We start from the raw sequence: 22126 nt of genomic DNA, 5'->3' as shown, positions 1-22126 counted from the left end.
TACCTCTTTTTGCCTCTATACTCCCCCATGAAAAAGAAAATTAACTGCTCCAAATCTATCTGCTCTAAAAATAGCTTATGTATAGCGCTAAAATACATGGATAAATAGGTTTAGCTTATGTGTAGGAAGCTTCAGATGTGTTATTAATTTTCACTATTTACTCGGAAAAAATAATTAATAATAAATGGAGGAGTGAGGAAAAACCCATTTGAAATCACTTCTGCCCTCTGGGTGTGTCCGGTAGGGAAGGTTTACTGCTCAGTATGAAAATCGACTTTCTGGCTGATACTTTGCTAAAGTCAGGCAGTTCCTGCCTGCCACATAAAAGTTAATTTCCTGTTCCATTTTTCCTGAGGCATCTGTGCACTTTGGCTAAATTAATGCTAGATTTTCCACTAGGAAAGAAGCAGGCTTAAGGCTGAAACTATTGGAATGCTATTATACTTCCTATCACTTGTTAAAGAAACAGTGAAACTCAACTGTGACAGTGCCAATTTGGACTCCTAGTGGCATTTTCAAAAATAACTGTATAACCTGACATCTGTATAGCACACTATACTATAAGTTTTTAAAGAAAAGAAGGAGTATTCCTGGTACTCACAGTTATGCTGTATATATGCACTCTTCTCCCTCAGAGGCACCAAGTGCAATGAGAATATTTTCATGGCCTTATTCTTTGGGACATGTTAAATTAATTGAACAAGTAGGCCTGTAGACTGAGGTGGCTGTAATGCCAGTGGTCTATATAAGCAAATCAAAGTGGAGGTTTTGAAACTGACACTTAAGGACAACCAATCACAAAGGAGGCTTTAAGTTGTGGCCAATCGATAATTTCCTTGCTCTGCTTCCTTCCACCTTTTTTCCGTAAAAGTGTCTCCCTGGGCTCATGCCCTCAGAGCGTTCCTAGCCACTTCGGGTTTGGTGCTGCCCAATTGGAATCGACTTTTGCTCACATAAAGTCTTAAAATTTCCAATGTGTCTCAGCTTATCTTTTAACAAATGTGATAATGTTTAGTCGCCTGCCTTTTATAATCTCCATGTTTTCCAAAGCATTCTGCCTAATTCGTGCCTAACTTGATCCCATATCATCCCTGTAACAGGCATTTCCACCCACATGCCGCAGTCCACGAAAATGAACCCCAAAGGATCACTTGTCCATGGTCACTCAACTTTTCAGCATCGGTTCTGGGTCCCCATCTGTGTGTGTTCTCTTTTGCCTGGAGACCGTGAGTGGGGCGCAGCAGGATCTGCCTCAGATACACAGACTTTTAACAGGTGGTTCAGGAGGTTTCCAGAAGTCTACACCACCAGCCCGACACCATCCACTTTTTCTTATTGCAAAACCGACGAGAAACACCAGGATCCTGGAGCAATATTACTATTTAAATAAATTGTCCTTTCCTTAAACCCAGCTTCTCAGGGGCAAGAAGGACACCATAATTTATTGAACACCAACTCTGGTCAGCCACCATGCTTACTGTTTTCAAACACATAATCAGTTTTCACAAGTAAAGCTTAGTTAGCTTCATTTTTCCAACGAGAAAATTGAGAGTTTAGAAGTCTAGGTAAAATTTGTCTATGTGCTATAGCTAGTAAATGACACGTCTGGAATTTGAACCTATGTGTAAGAAAGCCCATGTTTGTTCCACAACATTCTGATGCTCTATTAGACTGCTTATTCCGTATACTAAACAGGTTTGGGGTTAGAAGCCTTGCTGGGGATAGTCAGGTCTGTTCTCCCCATCAATATGCAGAGCCTCAGAGCCTCTGCCTTAAAGAGTTATTCTGTTTGGGTTGCAGTACAAGCAAACTGGTGGGGGGTTCTGTTCAGAGTCCCCAAGTAAGGATTAGTGAAACCAAATGCAGTTCCATTTCAGAACACATTGATAGGATCCATTCTGCACTTTCAAATTCCTGTGCTCTTTTTAATTATTACTTTGGTTCATCTATTAAGTACCCATAGCCTCTATTAGTGAATTTAATTGAAAGTTGAATAAATTTTTTTCATTAAGATCCTTATATATAAACAAGACTCAATCAATACGTCTGCTATCATTATATTCCTTTTTTAACCCTGTGCCTGATAACCAAGATATTTTGGTTTGCATTTTGAACAAGTCTTTGTAAAGTACAAAGGTTGACAAAAGACTTTTACCTTGCAGATTTCCAACTTTGGTATAGTTTCTGTTAGAGAACATAAATCCTATTTTAGAACATGAGCTCATCGTTTTAGTGAGAATGGCTCCCTAGAAAAAATATCCAGTGGAAACCAAACAGAAAAGTAAAACCAAAACATTTTTTCACCCCAAAGGCCACAGACTCCAAGTTGATAATAGGAAGCACTTTTTATAATGTCAGTGTATCCAGTGGTTTCCATCTCAGAGGGTTTATCTTATGAGAGTTTCCAATTCCATTAGAACAAGAAACAGAATTGCTTACAGAGAGAAAGGCAGAGGCTGTTGCCACTATTGTGCAAAAAAAACCCAGGAGAGAATGACACCTATAAACTGATTAATTCCTTGGTTCAAAGGAAATGTAACATAACTTGCTTAAATATGAGCTTCATCAAGACTTCATTAAAGTTTTTCTAATGTAAGCAAATTCGAATTTGTATAAGATTCTCTCAGTATGAACAATTTTTCATCCATGTGCATATTTCACTGTAAAAATTTAACATAGCTCTAATCAACTATCTCAGAGAGAGACTGGTTCAAGATGGCGGAGTAGAAGGATGTATGCTCACCCCCTATTGTAAGAGCACCGGAATCACAATTAACTGCTAAACAATCGTCGACAGGAAGACACTGGAACTCACCAAAAAAGGTACCCCACATCCAAAGACAAAGGAGAAGCCGCAGTGAGACAGTAGGAGGGACGCAATCACGATCAAATCAAATCCCATAACCACTGGGTGGGTGACTCACAAACTGGAGAGCAATTATACCACAGAAGTCCACCTACTGGAGTGAAGGTTCTGAGCCCCACATCAGGCATCCCAACCTGTGCGTCCGGCAATGGAAGCAGGAATTCCCAGAGAATCGGACTTTGAAGACTAGCAGGATTTGATTGCAGGACTTAGACGGACTGAGGGGAACAGAGACTGCACAAAATAGTGTGTGAATCAGGACCAAGGGAAAAGGAGCAGTGACCTCATAGGAGACTGAACCAGACCTACTACTAGTGTTGGAGGGTCTCCTGCAGCAGCAGAGGGTTGCTGTGGCTCACTGCGGGGACAAGGACACTGGCAGCAGAAGTTCCAGGAAGTACTCCTTGGCATGAGCCCTCTCAGAGTCCGCTATTAGCCACACCAAAGACCCAGTAGCCTCCGGTGCTGGGTCACCTCAGGCCAAACAACCAACAGGGAGGGAACTCAGCCCCACCCATCAGCAGACAAGTGGATTAAAGTTTTACTGAGCTCTGCCAACCAGAGCAACACCCAGCTCTACCCACCAGCAGTCCCTCCCATCAGGAAACTTACACAAGCTTCTTACATAGTCTCATCCACCAGAGGGCAGACAGCAGAAGCAAGAAGAACTACAAGCCTGCAGCTTGTGGAACGAAAACCACATTCACAGAAAGATACACAAAATGAAAAGGCAGAGGACTACATACCAGATGAAGTAACAAGATAAAACCCCAGAAAAACAATTAAATGAAGTGGAGATAGGCAACCTTCCAGAAAAAGAATTCAGAATAATGATAGTGAGGATAATCCAGGATCTTGGAAAAAGAATAGAGGCAAAGATCAAGAAGATGCAAGAAAGGTTTAACAAAGACCTAGAAGAATTAAAGAACAAAATAACAGAGATGAACAATATAGTAACTGAAATGAAAAATACACTAGACAGAATCAACAGCAGAATAACTGAAGCAGAAGAATGGATAAGTGACCTGGAAGACAGAAGGGTGGAATTCACTGCCACGGAACAGAATAAGAAAAAAGAATGAAAAGAAATGAAGACAGCCTAAGAGACCTCTGGGATGCCATTAAATGCACCAACATTCACATTATAGGGGTCCCAGAAGGAGAAGAGAGAAAGGACCTGAGAAAATATTTGAAGAGATTATAGTCAAAAACTTCCCTAACATGGTAAAGGAAATAGCCACCCAAGTCCAGAAAGCACAAAGAGTCCCAGGCAGGAAAAACCCAAGGAGAAACATGCCGAGACACACAGTAATCAAATCAAAGAAACAAAGAAAAATTATTAAAAGCAAGAAGGGGAAAACGACAAATAACACACATGGGAACTCCCCCATAAGGTTAAAAGCTGATTTCTCAGCAGAAACTCTACAAGCCAGAAGGGAGTGGCATGATATACTTAAAGTGATGAAAGGGAAGAACCTACAACCAAGATTACTCTACCTGGCAAGGATCTCATTCAGATTCAATGGAGAAATCAAAAGCTTTACAGACAAGCAAAAACTAAGAGAATTCAGCACCACCAAACCAGCTCTACAACAAATGCTAAAGGAAATTCTCTAAGTGGGAGACACAAGAGAAGAAAAGGACCTACAAAAACAAACCCAAAACAATTAAGAAAACGGTCGTAGGAACATACATATCGATAATTACCTTAAACATGAATGGATTAAATGCTCCAAACAAAAGACACAGGCTTGCTGAATGGATACAAAAACAAGACCCACACATATGTTGTCTACAAGAGATCAACTTCAGACCTAGGGACACATACAGACTGAAAGTGAGGGGTTGGGAAAAGATACTCCATGAAAATGGAAAGCAAAAGAAAGCTGGAGTAGCAATATTCATATCAGATAAAATAGACTTTAAAGTAAAGAATGTTACAAGAGACAAGGAAGGACATTACATAAGGATCAAGGGATCAATCTAAGAAGAAGATATAACAATTATAAATATATATGCACCCAACATAGGAGCACCTCAATACGTAAGGCAACTGCTAACAACTCTAAAAGAGGAAATCGACAGTAACACAATAATAGTGGGGGGACTTTAACACCTCACTTACACCAATGGACAGATCATCCAAAATGAAAATAAATAAGGAAAGAGAAGCTTTAAATGACACAATAGACCAGATAGATTTAATTCATATTTATAGGACATTCTGTCCAAAACCAGCAGATTACACTTGCTTCTCAAGTGTGCACGGAACATTCTCCAGGATAGATCACATCTTGGGTCACAAATCAAGCCTCAGTAAATTTAAGAAAATTGAAATCATATGAAGCATCTTTTCTGACCACAATGCTATGAGATTAGAAATGAATCACAGGGAAAACTATGTTTTAAAAAGAACACATGGAGGCTAAACAATATGTTACTAAATAACCAGGAGACCACTGAAGAAATCAAAGAGGAAATCAAAAAATATCTTGAGACAAAGGACAATGAAAAACACGATGATCCAAAACCTATGGGATGCAGCAAAAGCAGTTCTAAGAGGGAAGTTTATAGCTATACAAGCCTACCTCAAGAAACAAGAAAAATATCAAATAAACAATCTAAGCTTACACCTAAAGGAACTAGAGAAAGAAGAACAAACAAAACCCAAAGTTAGTAGAAGGAAAGAAATCATAAAGATCAGAGCAGAAATAAATGAAATAGAAACAAAGAAAACAAGAGCAAAAATCACTAAAACTAAAAGCTGGTTCTTTGAGAAGATAAGCAAAATTGATAAACCTTTAGCCAAACTCATCAAGAAAAAGAGAGAGAGGACTAAAATCAATGACATTAGAAATGAAAAAAGATAAGTTACAACGGACACCGCAGAAATACAAAGCATCCTAAGAGACTACTACAAGCAACTCTATGCCAATAAAAGGGACAACCTGGAAGAAATGGACAAATTCTTAAACTGGTATAACCTTCCAAACCTGAACCAGGAAGAAATAGAAAATATGAACAGAGCAATCACAAGTAATGAAATTGAAACTGGGATTAAAAAGTTTCCAACAAACAAAGGCCCAGGTCCAGATGGCTTCACAGGAGAAGTCTATCAAACATTTAGAGAAGAGCTAACACCCAACCTTCTCAAACTCTTCCAAAAAATTGAAGAGGAAGGAACACTCCCAAACTCATTCTATGATCCCACCTTAAGCCTGATACCAAAACCAGACAAAGATACTACAAAAAAAGAAAATTACAGACCAATATCAGTGATGAATATAGATGCAAAAATCATCAAAAGAATACTAGCAAAAAAAAAAAAAAGAATATTAGCAGAGAGAATCCAACAACACATTGAAAGGATCATACACCATGAGCAAATGGGACTTATCGCAGGGATGCAAGGATTCTTCAATATATGCAAATCAATCAGTGTGATACACCATATTAACAAACTGAAGGAGAAAAACCATATGACCATCTCAATAGATGCAGAAAAAGCTTTTGACAAAATTCAACACCCATTTACAATAAAAACTCTCCAGAAAGTGGGCATAGAGGGTAACTACCTCAACATAATAAAGGCCATATATGAAAACCCCACAGCAAACATCATTCTCAATGGTGAAAAATTGAAAGCATTTCCTCTAAGATCAGCAACAAGACAAGGATGTCCACTCTTGCCACTATTACTCAACATAGTATTGCAAGTCCTAGCCATGGCAATCAGAGAAGAAAAAGAAATAAAAGGAATACAAATTGGAAAAGAAGACGTAAAACTGTCACTGTTTGCAGATAACATGATACTGTACATAGAGAATCCTCAAGATGCCACCAGAAAACTACTGGAGTTAATCATTGAATCTGGTAACGTTTCAGGATACAAAATTAATGCACAGAAATCTCTTGCATTCCTAGACACTAACAATGAGAGATCAGAAAGAGAAATTTTAAAAAAATCCCATTCACCATTGCAACAAAAAGAATAAAATACCTAGGAATAAATCTACCTAAGGAGGTAAAAGACTCAGAAAACTGTAAGACATTGATGAAAGAAATCAAAGATGACACAAACAGATGGAGAGATATATCATGTTCTTTGACTGGAAGAATCAACATTTTGAAAATGACTATACTACCCAAAGCAACCTACAGATTCAATGCAATCCCCATCAAATTACCAATGGCATTTTTTACAGAACTAGAACAAAAAAATCTTAAAATTTGTATGGAGACACAAAAGACCCCAAATAGCCAAAGCAATCTTGAGGGAAGAAAACAGAGCTGGAGAAATTAGACTCCCTGACTTCAGACTATACTACAAAGCTACAGTAATCACAACAATATGGTACTGACACAAAAACAGAAATATAGATCAATGGAACAGGATCGAAAGCCCGGAGATAAACCCAGGCATCTATGGTCAACTAATCTATGACAAAAGAGGCAAGGATATACAATGGAAAAAAGAGAGTCTCTTCAATAAGGGGTGCTGGGAAAACTGGACAGCTTCATTTAAAAGAATGAAATTAGAACACTCCCTAACACCATACACAAAAATAAACTCAAAATGGATTAAAGTCCTAAATGTAAGACCAGACACTATAAAACTCTTAGAGGAAAACACAGGAAGAACACGCTTTGACATATTCAAAGCAAGATCTTTTTGACCCACCTCCTATAGTAACAGAAATAAAAATAAACAAATGGGACCTAATGAAACTTAAAAGCTTTTGCACAGCAAAGGAAACCATAAACAAGATGAAAAGAGAACCCTCAGAATGGGAGAAAATATTTGTAAACGAATCAATGGACAAAGGATTAATCTCCAAAATACATAAACAGCTCATGCAGCTCAATATTAAAAAAACAACCAACCCAATCAAAAATGAGCAGAAAACCTAAACAGATATTTCTCCAAAGAAGACATACAGATGGCCAAGAGGCACATGAAAAGCTGCTCAACATCACTAATTATTAGAGAAATGCAAATCAAAACTACAATGACGTACCACCTCACACCAGTTAGAATGGGCATCATCAGAAAATCTATAAACAACAAATGCTGGAGAGGGTGTGGAGAAAAGGGAATCCTCTTGCACTGTTAGTGAGAGTGTAAATTGATACAGCCACTATGGAGAACAGTACGGAGGTTCCTTAAAAAATTAAAAATAGAATTACCATATGACCTAGCTATCCCACTACTGGGCATACACCCAGAGAAAACCATAATTCGAAAAGACACATGCACCCCAATGTTCACTGCAGCACTATTTACAATAGCCAGGACTTGGAAGCAACTTAAGTGTCCATCAACAGATGAATGGATAAAGAAGAAGTGGTACATATATACAACGGAATATTACTCAGCCATACAAAGGAACAAAATTGGGTCATTTGTAGAGACGTGGATGGACCTAGAGACTTTCATACAGAGTGAAGTAAGTCAGAAAGAGAAAAACAAATATCGTATATTAACACATATATGTGGAATCTAGAAAAATGGTACAGATGAACCGGTTTTCAAGGCAGAAATAGCGACACACGTGTAGAGAACAAACGTATGGACACCAAGTGGGGAAAGCGGGGTGGGGGGCTGGTGGTGGGATGAATTGGGAGATTGGTATTGACATATATATACTAATATGTGTAAAGTAGATAACTAATAAGAAAAACATCAAAAAATAAAATATATGCAAGTATATTAATAAAAACAAACAAAAAAACTATCTCAGAGAAATCCACAAGTATTAAATGCTCATCATTAGCCCAAACAATTCTAGGAAAATCACATACCTGTTAGTATGCTGAAAACATCTCCTGAGAGACTCCTATACATAGACCTCTGTCTTTAGATGCCATCAGCTCTATTTTAGAATATTTACATCCAAATCTGGTTAAAATATAAAAACATGTAAAAGGAAAACCTCAATTTTTGTCAGAATGTGCTAAAGAAATGGAAATTGCTTGAGACAAAGAGGGGTTAAATGATGGCGACAGAGAAGCCAAGAGAGATGGAAGTATTTAGGGAGGCATGTAGGTTAGGAGAGATATTTTGTTTTGTAATTTATGGTAGATACTTGAGGATGTTTATTTAGAGGAGAAGAATCCCAAAGAGACAAATGAGCTGAAGAGAAGAAGAGAGCTGTATAGTAACTGGAAGCAAATTCAATGTAGCAAAATGCAAGATCGTTACACTAGGTAAAAGTGCAAAAAATGGTACAGGAAGGACTTCGAGGAATATTGGTACAGGGAAAAGATGGAGTGGAGGACCTGAGAGTTGAGTGAAGGCAAACGAGAGAGGGGTGGAGCTCCTCTCATCTCCTGGCCTCTGCTTTAAAGAGGACTGTCTCTGACCCTTAAACACATGATTCATTTATTTATTCATTCACTGACTAGATATTTATTCAGTGCTCATTAGATGTCAGATACTGTTTTGGCACTGGGGATGTAGCAATAAACCAGTCAAATAAAGTCGTTGCTGTTAAGGAGCTTATATTCTATGTAGGGAGACAGATAGTAAACAAATAGATAAATATTTATTCAGTGTCAAAAATCTTAACCTCTTTCCCCTACTCTACACCCATCTCATCTCTCCATATCCTCAGCTATAACGTGCGGATAGTGCTAGCATTGTAAACTTAAAAAAAAAAAAAAATTCAGCCCAAACTGAAGACCTTGCTTAGAGGTAAGCAGGCCTCACTCTGAGTGACATTATCATCCTCCCTAGTTTTTATCTTGGTTCTAAAGGCTCATTTTACTGCGAAAAGGCAATAGCTTAGAGGTTGGAGAACAGGGAGAGAAACTCAATATATCTTTCATCTCAGACTCTCCTTACCCAAGTACTTATGTTCACTGCCAGCAATAACTCATTGCTCACCTACTTTGGGAAGGCCAAATGTCAGGGTCTATAGAAACTACAGAGATGGGTAAATCCTCAAAGAGATTAAATAATAATTATCCTGATAGTTAACACTAACTGAGCACTTCCTACCCGCCAGACACTTCAAGTGCTTCACATGATTTCTCTCATTTAAGCTTCATGGTAGTCTTGTAAGGTGATAATATATGCATGTTCAGGTGAGGAAAGAAAATCCTGAAGAGGTCAAGAAATGTTCCCAAGGTAGCAAGGTAACAAGTGCTATTGATTTGACTTGAGAGCTCACGTGCTGAACCATTCTGCCTCCCCAATTTTATTAGTTTCCCAGGGCTGCCATTACAGAGTACCACACACTGAGTGGCTTAAAGCAACAGAAATGTATTGTCTCACAACTCTGGAGGCTAGAAGCTAGAAATCAAGGTGTCAGCAGTGCCATACTACCCCTGAAACCTGTAGAGGAATCCTTCCTGGCCTCTTCAGAGCGTCTGGTGGTTTGCTGGCAAGCTTTGGGATTCCTTGGCTTGCAGGCGCACAACTCCCATCTCTAAAACAGCATCTCAACTGGTCTGCCTGCCTTTAATTCGATCCCGTCCAGTCCACTCTGCAATGTGCATTCTGGAGTGTTCTCTCTATTCGTGCCACGTTTTGCTTTTCATTCTTTGGGGGTTCCCTGTTGCCTTCAGGACAGAATCTAGACTCCTTATCATGCCCACATTTCCGACATCTAGATCCTGCTGAACTCTCTACTTCATCTATTTGCCTTCTCGCTCTGCTTCCCTCAACACATCACACACACACACACACACACACACACACACACACACACACACACTCTTTAATTTCTTCTTTGCAAATGCGGTGTTTTCTGCTTGTAATACTCTTTTCTTTCTCTACCCTTTCTAGTTCCTTCTCATCTTTCAAAATGTTGCCTTAAAGTTATGGATTCCCTAACATTCTCTTTATTTACTTGTCTGTCTCAGAGTGCTGTATATTTCTGTATCACTAGTACCTGACACAGTGTCTGGCAAGTATAAATGGCTCAACAAATATTTACTAAATAAATGAAGAAAGTGAATGAATGAATGAAAGGGATGAGAAGGAGAAAAGGTAAAGATGAAGGAAGGGCTTTTTTTTCAGTTGGAGAGGAGAGCTCTCAGTGAGATAGTTACAAATATTTCATTTAAAGAAAGTGATGCTATTTCCCAAGAGTAGAAACATATTTAGAAATTCTCTGTGGATTTTAGAAAGCAAAATTAGCACAACTACTGGATCAGACACTAGATCACCCTGCCCTACCCCTCCAAAGGGCATTACTCATGCCACTGTTGTGATCATAAAGTTATGGACACTTTTCACCACCGTGCCCACCAGAGACCTGGACGCTCCTATGCACATTACAGATTGAAAGGGGGGTCCACCCCGCTTTTACCTGGCAGCACTGCACCCACCGAGGCTCTGTCTCCCCCATGGCCACCCAGAGAGTCCACGCAACACTACTTAGAGGTAGCATGGGACCAATTCTAACCAATGAAAGACGGAAGAAAGAGAAAGCCAGGAGAGAGAGAAATCGCTTGTCCTTCTTGCCCTTTTCCCCCGGTGCCTGTTCTGAGATGCAGTAGTTTAATACGGCCTCTCTGGAAATGTCTCCCGATAATTCACCCATTTGTGTTTGCTCTCCTTCTTTCTTTATTTCCCCCTCTCTCATATTCCTGGGGTTGCACCAACCAATAAAATGTTATCATTTAAGTGTTTGCCATAGGTTCTGTTTTGGGAAAACCTAGGCTAAACAAGTAATTTTTAGAATTTTCAAATGCTAAATATATCATGCATTATTAGAAACAGAAACAGATTAAATAAAAAGTATTTGTAGTGAAAACATTCACTTATCTGCATTGGCTTATTGTTGGACACTGGGAGAGTAGTTGTAGGGAACTGTCACTGAAAATAGTCAAGAAGAAATGGAGAACAAAGAGTCAAACAACAAAGAAATAGTCTCCTTGTGGAACATCAACAAGAGATAATCAGAAACACATGGTTATGGTGAGTACAAATATATTCCCCAAAGAGCTAAGTTTCCATTAAAGGAGCATTTACCAAGGAAATTTTCTTCCATTGTGTCTGTTTATAATTTAATGTGCTTCCTATGTTATGGAATATTGAAATGTTAGATTCTAGGAAAATAAATAAATCTATTGTGTGACCTACTTCAGTGAAGATAACTCAAATTGTCTTCAGTTTATATATTAAGTTGAAATAATTTTAAGACACAGCACAAGCAACTAATATTGGGAGAAAACCCAGAAAAAATGACAAAAGTATATCTGCTTAGCAAGGCTGTTTGTAAAGCTCGAATGGAAAAAGGAATTTGGCCAGAGGAGGGAGCGCACTTCCTCACTATGGAAAGTTGGCATATACCATACCATGATCTCAATCTGTGCTGAAAACAGTTTTAGACATTGAACCAGATCCCAGTTACAAAGGTGTAAAGAGCACAGTCACTTACCTTTAAATATTTGCTACTCCAGAACGCTCTGTTACTTGGCTGGTAAAGCATAAAATGTCCTCTCTTAGAAACAACTACAACCAAAACAACTGGGAAATACTTATTGCTTATTCATGAAAGTATGAAAACTATGATTTGAGAAATACGCTATGAGTATACTTCGGTTTCAGAATGTCTATCCCTGCAGACACTACAGCATTCACTGAAATAGTTTTTCAAACGTCTTCTAGTGGATTCGTTAAGATTTTTTTTCCTTTTTTAGATTTATAAACTCAGACCCAACTTTTCCTGAAGGGGCAATTAAAGTTGAAATGTACTGCTTTTTAAGCATTGTCTTATTTCCTAGTGTTTCTTTAGGTCTGAATATCTGAAGAGGATCATAGTTTTTCCCAGAGAACAGCACATACATGTACACACATTTTTTGCATAAAATGCTTGGGTTTGGTAGACATCTTATACATCCAAATACTTTCTGGAATCCATGAACCTTAGGTCAAGACCAGCTGTTTTAGGTAACTTTAAAAGTCACCTAAAGATGGATGGATACAAGTAAGGGAAAGTGCTAGTAAAATGAATATTTTGGTTTGCCAATAAAAGTAATAACAAAACCCAAAATTTATAGATAGGAACAATGCATCTTCTATAAAATGCCTAAAAAGCTATATTTTAGGTCTTGAGGAAAATCTAGGTAGCATCTTATCAGTTATCTTTTTAATGAACTTCTTAAGTAGCTGTTTTTGAGAAGGATCTATGTATGTACTCCAAACACATTTCTTTCTTCACTTTAGCTGTCTGAAAGAATATTTAATCTTCAAAAAGGGATTATTATTTGATTCTTTTCTGGAACATATATTACAAGGAGAACTAATTTATACTGGATTTTAACTAACTTCTACATGATACTTTCTGTCTAAAAAAAACTGGCTCTAAACCAAAGGCTGGCCCAAGTTAAGTTGAAAATAGAAGTACATGGCAAATGTTTGGAAATTCAGTTTTCATATCCACTGAGCTTCTGAACTATAATTGTGACTTCAGAATCTTGCTTACGGTTAAAATATTTAAGACTGTGGAAAAAAATCATCATGTGTTAGGCATTTTTTGTGAAGAACATTCTAGAGTGAATGTTTTACACGAGCAACCAATAAGTTTCAGATGGTTTATAAGTGGCAGGAGGTCCAAAGCTGAAATGGAATTTTCTGTGACAGCCTACAAATAACAGTTAACATATGTCTGAGTTACAGTCAAAAACAGGAGTCACCGTAAAGTCAAGTAGTGAGTAAGAAAGGCCGTAAGTTAATGAATAAAAACCTTTTTGTCCAAAGTTCTTAGCAAAAATTTTAGGTACCTAAAGAGCAAAACCATCTCCAATATTTTTAAAGAAATTATACTTATTAGAAACAAACAAGAAGTGACTTTCAAAGTCATAGTTTACACCCATCATAAATTTGATGTATTAAAAATGTAGATAAGAGTTAAGTTAATGCTGGTATAAATTAACAAAAAATATAAATTCTTCAATTAATTTAATATTTGATTCACACTTGCCGTTGAAGTTTCATCTCGATATGTTTCTAGTGATATTATCTGCTTTTTTGTCCTATTTCTTGGTCAAGATATTTCTTGACATTGTTGATAAAATAATCACTCAAAAGTCTTCACATTTTCTTTGTTCAAACCTGATATTACCTCGTATTTCAGTAAGTTCTTACAGCTGTGGTTTCACAAATTGTTATCAGAGCTTTGAATTTACTTTTTAGAGCATCTTCCCTGCAGTAGGGACCAGATGCATGTATCATGTCATAATGTGGCCTGCCTAAACATCTTTGAGTGTCATCATACCTATCTTACCTAGCTCAAAAGGTTATGAGTCTGAAGTGAAATACATAAAAGAATTTTTAAAACAAGATGGTGTGGTGTTAGCAATAATGGTAGCAGTAAGTGTTGGTATTCAACAAGAAATTCTGCTCCAAACACTAACCACGATCATAGGACCTACCTAAATCTACTCTAGATATAAGATAGTACTTACAGATTCCTAAATTATCTTGCTACACTATTGCTGTATCATAGAAATCAATGGTTTTGCTATCATGAATATGTGTGTGTGTTTTTCTGTTTCTTTTCTAGACTGGATTATTTTAAAGGTCTTCATTTCACTAACAGGCATGAACAGAGTGGTATATTAAAATAGAAATTCTGTGTATTTACTTATGTTTTGTGTTTTTCCAACACTTGACAAGTAAGATTAGTAAAGTTAATTAGAATAGTATAAGTATGGAATAATCTGTATTTTTCTAATTCTATAAGCAATAAAATGCCGTGTCAATCCTTTTGAAGAAGCCTATTTTACTATTTTTTAAGTGCTTTGAAAAATAAATATATTGCTTTAGAAATGTGACAAATAGACTTAACCAATTATAAAATGTAATTTCGCAGTAACTTCAAGTCTGGAATGGTCTGACCACTCATACTGACTGCCTTGAGGAAAGAGACACTCAACGTTTACCAAATTTTATGAATATTTGATTTTTGTTCCTGAACTGTAAATCTTCAGATCTCTCAGAATCCCAGTATTTTAGAAAGAATTCACATCATTCCCATCTCCTCCAAATTGTCTATTTCATTTAGCTGAAATGAAGTGAAATTCTGAGAGAGAAAATAATGACCAGGACTCTCTGGAAGTAAATGTAAGAAGTTTAAGCTAACATGTGTTTCACTGTCATAAGGTCACTGTCTGGACTGTGTATACTCTGGATCCTTTTCAGGCCTCATGGAAGTTAATTTTAGTCTTACAGAAGGGACAGAGAGAAGCAGACTGCTATCTTTGCAGAGAATGTCAAGGTTAAGCTTATGACCGCCTTACCTTTCTGACTTCCTGTGCCTTATCGGAGAGAAGTAAGCACTGCTTGTCCAGGGAGAATCCTTCCTTGCATCTGCTTGCCTGGGTTTCGGTGGGTGTGTTTGGGGCAGCCTCAGGGACAGCAGCTGTGAGCTTCCTTGCCCCCCGGAATGTCAGGGTCTGGTAGAAGAGACAGATTGCCACCACCAAGCCCACCAAGAAGGGCCGGGGGCAAAATCGCCGACGACAAAGGAACACTGGACGACAGACCATGACCAGTTCAGCTTCGCTTGGCCCCTGTCCACGTTGCCGGAAAAGTCATAGCAGCTATTTTTTGTCAGCATGAAAAACACAAATCTGTCTTCTTTTTCCACAACTTAAATCAAATCAAGATAGCTCCATCCCCACTTAAGAACTTTCCGAAGTATCCTGCCAAAGAATCATCGGTCCCAAAAGTCTGCGGCGGTTAATAAGAGCCCTTCCATGGATGACAGTAAAAAGTGGTTGGCCTCGGTTAAAAAAAGACATCAAAATAATAATAGTTGTAACTAATAACCTGAGCGTACCCCAGGCTGTCAAACTGTTGCTTCCGGTAATGCCTTATTTTTCACAACATCCTTAGGCTCACAGTAAAAGCTTCACAGGAAAAGAGAAGCAACACCAAAGTAAATCTGGAGTCTAAAAACAGCACCGGAGAACGCAGTAGGTTTATACCATAGTGCCTGTTGCACGGCTGGAGGCGGGCCAGCTTGCCTTAACAGTTCCTCATTTTTCCTCCGGTTTTAAAGCTGTCCTGCTTTCAGCCTTTCATGTTTCTTAACTGCTTCCCTTCATTCCATTTTAAACTGCCACTTTCCTGTAAGCCTTCCCGGCTTTTAACAGAAAAAGGGAATACAGGGTCTGAAGGGACATGGTTACCATCCGCGGGGTTTGCCTTGTATTTGTTTCATTCCGTTTCGAGTTCAAAGTTCTACGTACTTACTCAGTTTTCATCCTTTAGCCAGAAAAAAAAAAATACTTACAATGATCCCCTAATGGATTGCTGATCAAAACCACTCGGAAGGAAACACCCAGTCGTATGACTCCAATTCATCTCCCACCCACGGACACACTCACGCAGGCACACAGAGCCACACGCGCGCGCCGGCCGCACTCGCTGAGGGGAGCGGGGAGCAGGGCGCAGGGAGCCGGGCGCGGGGCCCGCGGGCAGCGCAGCCACTGTCCGGCGAGGGGGCGGGGCTAAGGCCCAGGCTCTTAGGTCCTCGGGGGCGGCCGGAGCGCGCCGTTAGCCCAGGATCAGAAAGGGTGAGCTTCCCCAGACTGGAACAACATTTCTCATTTCCCCTGAAATGTGATTGTCCACCCAGAGCTGTAGAATTTTAAATACATTATTTGATATTTGACCCCTTCTGCTTTTTTTTTCTAATACAGCATTGGAAAAACAAATAGCCCTTCGTCAGCTGATGTCAAAGGTCGAGGGGGAGACTAAAGCAGGCTCGGTGAGGGAATTGGGAGGATCTTCACTCGAAGGAATTACGGTCACTCTTATGGGGATAAGAGGGTCACGGGTACTGTCTGGACCTCAGAACATGAAAGTCTGTTGTATGCACTGATTCCACTGGAAATGATCTTTTTCTGCTCAGTACCTAACTCATATCACATTATTGCTCCTTTCCTGGACTAGGGCTGAGTCTTTCAAAGGCTAATTGCCTGACACTTCACTCCCGTGATGAGTGGACTATAGCAGACTTTGGTAACTTTCGGTCATCAGAAAGGGGTACGCAGCACGCTTTGTTCAGAAGTCAACTCAATCTAATGCTATACAGACTGCCACAAGGAACCCCTAACAGGGCAAGTCTGCAAACTCCATCCACTTTTGCTGAGTCAGCTCAGGGAATGCCATGGAGAAAGGCAATCTGTCCAGTGCATGTTGCTCACCTCTCCCAGCCTTTGCTTTGCGATCTCTGGACACCCAGGACTGGCTTAGGCTCATAGCAGATATTCTTCCAAGGCTCTTCTAAATAGGTTTTGTGACCTATTTCTGACCCAAACTCGTTCTTGTGGGCTGAGGTTCTCCTGTGAGGCCACACCTCTAAAGTGATCCCATCCCTTAGGCACGCTGTCAGTCACTTGTATTTTGTGAGACGGAGCGCCCCCTACGGGTGCCTCGCTATTATAGATTCAGAGACAAAAGGTCATCTACCTTCTCGCTTGTAAGAAACTACTTTAACACCTTAACAGATTAATTAAAGCTTTAGAGAATAAGTATTCACACTAAAGCTAGATTTATCCCGAATCCTTGCATATATCCCCTCCAGTTTTTAAAAATATTTTTTATTTATAGATTCAGAATCCTCAATCCCATGACAAGTGAAGTACTGATAGCAGGGGAAAATGAAGTGGCATTTGACTTTTAGAAGCCAAGAGAGTTTTAAGAGGAAATGGTTAAACAGTAGTGTTGGAAGATATAGTTACAATGTAATTTGAGAGATAATAAGAATTGGTGTTCTCTAAACTGGAATTGTCCTTGTGTTGGTGTGATCTGAGGTGAGACGAAGTTCTTTACTAGGTGAAAAGGAATGAACACACATTTCTATTAAGGCAAAAAGTCTGAAGACTGAGAGTCTGAGGAACCTGAGGGGTTATTTTTATGCATTATTAAATTTAAAACATAAACCAGATGCTAAAATCATATTGTCTTTGATCTGGGAGAAGTGAAAGACAACAGCATAGTTAATTTTATAGCTATACTTCAAGTAACAGGAATCAGAAGATGGCAAATTAGTGTTCTAGAAATGATACTGGCAGGTTGAAAAACCCAGTGGGAAGATGATAAATAAACGACTATCTGCAGAAGTGAGAAAAGGGATAATTAGAGTGGGAAGTTGGAAAGAAGAGGTGGGAAATAAGATACAAAAAGACTAAGGCAGTCCATAGACAACATCTGACGTTAGAGTTAGTCCCATCTGGGGTTTAGAATCATAGCACTGCCTCTTATCACATGGTTTTAAACAAGTGATTTGTGAAATGAGGATACTAATTCTTCCTTTGAAGTGTTGTTGGCGTGACTAGATGAAATAATGTATACGATAAGCGTTCTGTGCACATGTGTTGGAAAAATGCATGCTGAATGCATGTCTGTTATGTTTTCAATCCTGTGGCTGAGCTCAGTCTGGTTTGGTGCCAGACATATGAACAGATAATTATCAAATATCGGGCCTCTTGGAGAAGCCCCCAAAGCAAACATGAGCACTTAGTATTAGTTCTCTTTCCTTTATTCTTTGAGGTGATGGTGGGGGGCCGATGATGGTTTGGGAGAATGAGAGCAAGAGAGGGATGAGAGGAAGGTGGAGACTACAAGTGGGAGGTATTTACTCCCTAGTTGTAAGGCAAGGTGAAGTAGGAGCATGTGTTAGAGTCTGGAGGTGTCAGATCAGGGAACAGTGAAGACAGAGAGTAAGTTGTTTCAGTGAGAGGAGTAGGAGGGTAACACGCAGTAGAATTATATGAAACTGTGGATTCTGGCAGTGTTTCAGACTGAATGTTTTTATGCATATAATTTCATAAAGTACCTCTTTCCCTAAATCACTTCAGTGTTCAAGGGCCTGTATTTAAGTGGCATCAACCTGGGACAATAGAGTGGCAGGTCTTTTAGAATTCTATAGTTCAAGGTTGGACAAAACACAACAATCTTCCTCTTCAAACCTCTCTAACACAAAACATGCTCTTCCATCACACTTATGTTCCCTTTCGGTTTTGATATGAAGTGGGGGTGAAAGGAGAGGTTGAATTTAATAATTGTTGTTTGAAAAGGTATTTTTAAAAATTATTTTATTTTTTAAACTAGAGAAATAAAGCTATCTCTAATAGAGAAGATTCCAGTATCCTATCAGGAATTTTGGGAAAGTATTTCTCTCTTTGAGTGTCACTTTCCTCATAAAATAGCGGCTTCAGTGATCACTAGATAATCTCACAGGTCACCTGAGGCTCCAAAGTTACGCTTGTAGGGATGCATTTTTGACATGGATTTCCTCTCTGTTGCAACCTGGTAAGAAGAGGAAGTCTTCAGATTCTGGGCCCACTTGGTTTCCTGCAGGGGAAAGCCTTTTTCTTTCAAGAAAGCTCCTGGGGCTTCCCTGATGGCACAGTGGTTGAGAATCTGCCTGTTAATGCAGGGGACACGGGTTCGAGTCCTGGCCTGGGAGGATCCCACATGCCGCGGAGCAACTAGGCCCGTGAGCCACAAATACTGAGCCTGCGCATCTGGAGCCTGTGCTCCGCAACAAGATAGGCCGCGATAGCGAGAGGCCCGCGCACCGCGATGAAGAGTGGCCCCCGCTTGCCACAACTAGAGAAAGCCCTCGCACAGAAACGAAGACGCAACACAGCAAAAATAAATTAATTAATAAACTCCTACCCCCAACATCTTCTTAAAAAAAAAAAAAAAAGAAGAAAAAACAAGAAAGCTCCTGACCACAGTGATGTAAAATTCAGTTGTAGATACTAGTGGTGATGTCATGAGTTAAGTCCTGGGGTTGCTGTCAGTCACACCTGGGCACTCACCTTCCAGTACCTCTTCCCTAGAGAGTCTGAATGACCTCTTCCCAGCTCCTACCACCTCTCTTCAAATTATGACTACGGAAATTTCCCCATAAGCTCTGAACATACAGGAAACTTTTAAATCACAAATTACATATTGAATCTTTACTATGCAAAAACATCATCCCAGGCAATGTGGAAAACTGAAGACATATAACAAATACCATAAATGACTAAAATATGATAAACACAATGATGAACTGGTCAGGATAGGATAACTTCTGTAACAAATAACTTTGAAATCTCAGAGACTTGATACAATAAAATCTCGTTTTGCATTCATATAATTTTCCAGTGTTTATCAGTTTCCATTAAGACATTTAGTAACCAAGGTCCTTCCACCTGGTGACTTTCCATACGCTAGAATCTTGGACACCCACTGAGATCCTCTGAATCCTACTAGCAGATGAGAAATGAGAAAGGCAAGGAGAATTATGTGAGAGGTCTTTTGGGACTAAGCTTCAAATTGGCATATATCCTGCAGTCCGCGTTCTACTGGTCAGAGCCCAATCATATGGACCCACCTAACTGAAATTGAGATGGAAAATGAGGTTTAGCTACATGCCCAAGAGGAAAAGGAAAAGAGGTTGATAAACATAGCATTCCCAACCACAACTAAGATGGAGATAAGTCAAGTGCCATGGAGAATTGTAATTGGGAGTTCACATCTTTTGAGAAGTGATAAGGAAAGCTTCAGGAAAGTGGCAGTTTCTCAACTGGGCCCTGAAAAGTCACAAATATTTCAACTGCTGCAGGTTTTATGTCTTAGTGGGAGACAACTAAGGATAGAACTGGAGAGTTCGGTCCTGATCAAGGATGGCTCTAATTCCTAAGTTAAAGGGTTTATTTAGCCATCTGTAGACAGGAATCCAAAAAGTTTCTTCCCCACGTGATTTATTAATGAAGATATTATAAGTCAGACTAGGAAGGCCATTATCTTCATTTATCTGAGAATACTGTTATATTACCACTATCTTTAGTTGTAAACTCACAAAGCAAAAACTCTTTTGTTTTTTGGGTAGAATAAGAACCACCACATGGGTCAAGTTTATGTGGTTACTCTCAATGGTGCAACATATATGCAAGATTGAATAGGAAAGTCTGTGTGCAAGGTCAGATTCTCGCCTCAGGGCCCACACTGTCCTTGTGGAGGAAAATGCTGCACTAGTGTAAGGTACGTGCATATATACCTGATCATGTGTTATCCCACAAAGCCATGCAAACACAGAGCACTAATTTATATCAGGGTTAGCATCATACGTCCTTTCACTTGTCTTTAGAACTTTACACCTCCCACTCATTATAATGAAAAACCAAAAGTTCCGTCTACAGTTAGGCTCATGTCTTGTTCTTGATATGCTGGAGGAGTATGAAGAGAAATCTGAAAACAGTTTTGCAAGTTTTCTGCAATTTCTAATGCAATCAACATTTAAACTTGCTTAATTTCCTTTTAACGCAATTCCATTGCCTCTCTCCTAAACGTTATGTGGAGTCACTTTTTGTACAAATCTATGGATTTCAATTTAAGACCACTGAAACTTTATGGGGTTTTAGTTCAATAAAAAAAAAAAAAAGATTTTTCCCTTCCTTTGTAGTGGTTCTAAAACCACTCTAGGCTGCTGAATGGTGAGCTCAGGATTTGCAGAGGTCTGGGAATTGCATTAAAGGGTAGAAGGGACTTCCCTCAGGCACAGCATTTGTTCAGTTTACACATGGAAATAAAATACCACAGTGAAAATCTCCGTTTTTCTATCTTTTTCTTGTTTGATGTTTGCTTGAACAGATACATTCTATAGTCTATAAATTTCTAGATGAACAAAACAGTCCAGATAGACAAAATCCTCCAGACTAAATGCGTATCATTTAAAAACATATATTTATTTATTTATTTGGTTGCACTGGGTCTTAGTTGCAGCAGGTGGGCTCCTAAGTTGCGTCTCCAGGGCTCTTTGGTTACAGCTCGCCGGCTCCTCAGTTGCGGCATACAAACCCTTAGTTGCGGCAGGCATGTGGGATCTAGTTCCCTGACCAGGGATCGAACCCAGGCCCCCTGCAATGGGAGCACGGAGTCTTAACCACTGCACCACCAAGGAAGTCCCTAAATGCTTATCATTTTAAATTGTCCACTAGACCAGTGTTTCTGAGCATATAAATCTCCTGGAGAGTCCATATGAGAACACTTGGTACTGCCTTTCTGAAATGGGACGTACACTCACCAGCTCTCCATAGTTCTTGACCAGTCACTCTACTTATTTTTCACAACTTTCTCTCTTCATAAGCATTTTGAATCTGCTTGCACCAGTACCCAAAATTACTTTTATCATATTCCATGCTGTATTCTAGTTATCAGTGTACTTATATCTCTTTACAGTATAAACTGCTTTCTGACAGAAACTATTTTACTCATCTCCTTATTCTTGCAGTATCTATCAG

At 39.2% G+C, this 22126-nt stretch overlaps 1 protein-coding gene across 1 annotated transcript in view; it reads right to left on the bottom strand.

The window, feature by feature from the left end:
* CPED1 (cadherin like and PC-esterase domain containing 1) overlaps positions 1-15367 on the bottom strand; it is a 290822-nt gene extending 275455 nt beyond the window's left edge. Inside the window, exon 1 of the mRNA XM_065883571.1 lies at positions 15119-15367. Within this exon, the coding sequence (XP_065739643.1) occupies positions 15119-15367 (249 nt within the window). The remainder of the gene's footprint in view (positions 1-15118) is intronic.
* Between the last annotated feature and the right edge of the window lie 6759 nt (positions 15368-22126).

The sequence above is a fragment of the Phocoena phocoena genome, chromosome 9 (assembly GCF_963924675.1).
Source record: "Phocoena phocoena chromosome 9, mPhoPho1.1, whole genome shotgun sequence".
Classification (NCBI taxonomy): domain Eukaryota; kingdom Metazoa; phylum Chordata; class Mammalia; order Artiodactyla; family Phocoenidae; genus Phocoena; species Phocoena phocoena.
This window is presented reverse-complemented; position numbering and strand designations above follow the sequence as displayed.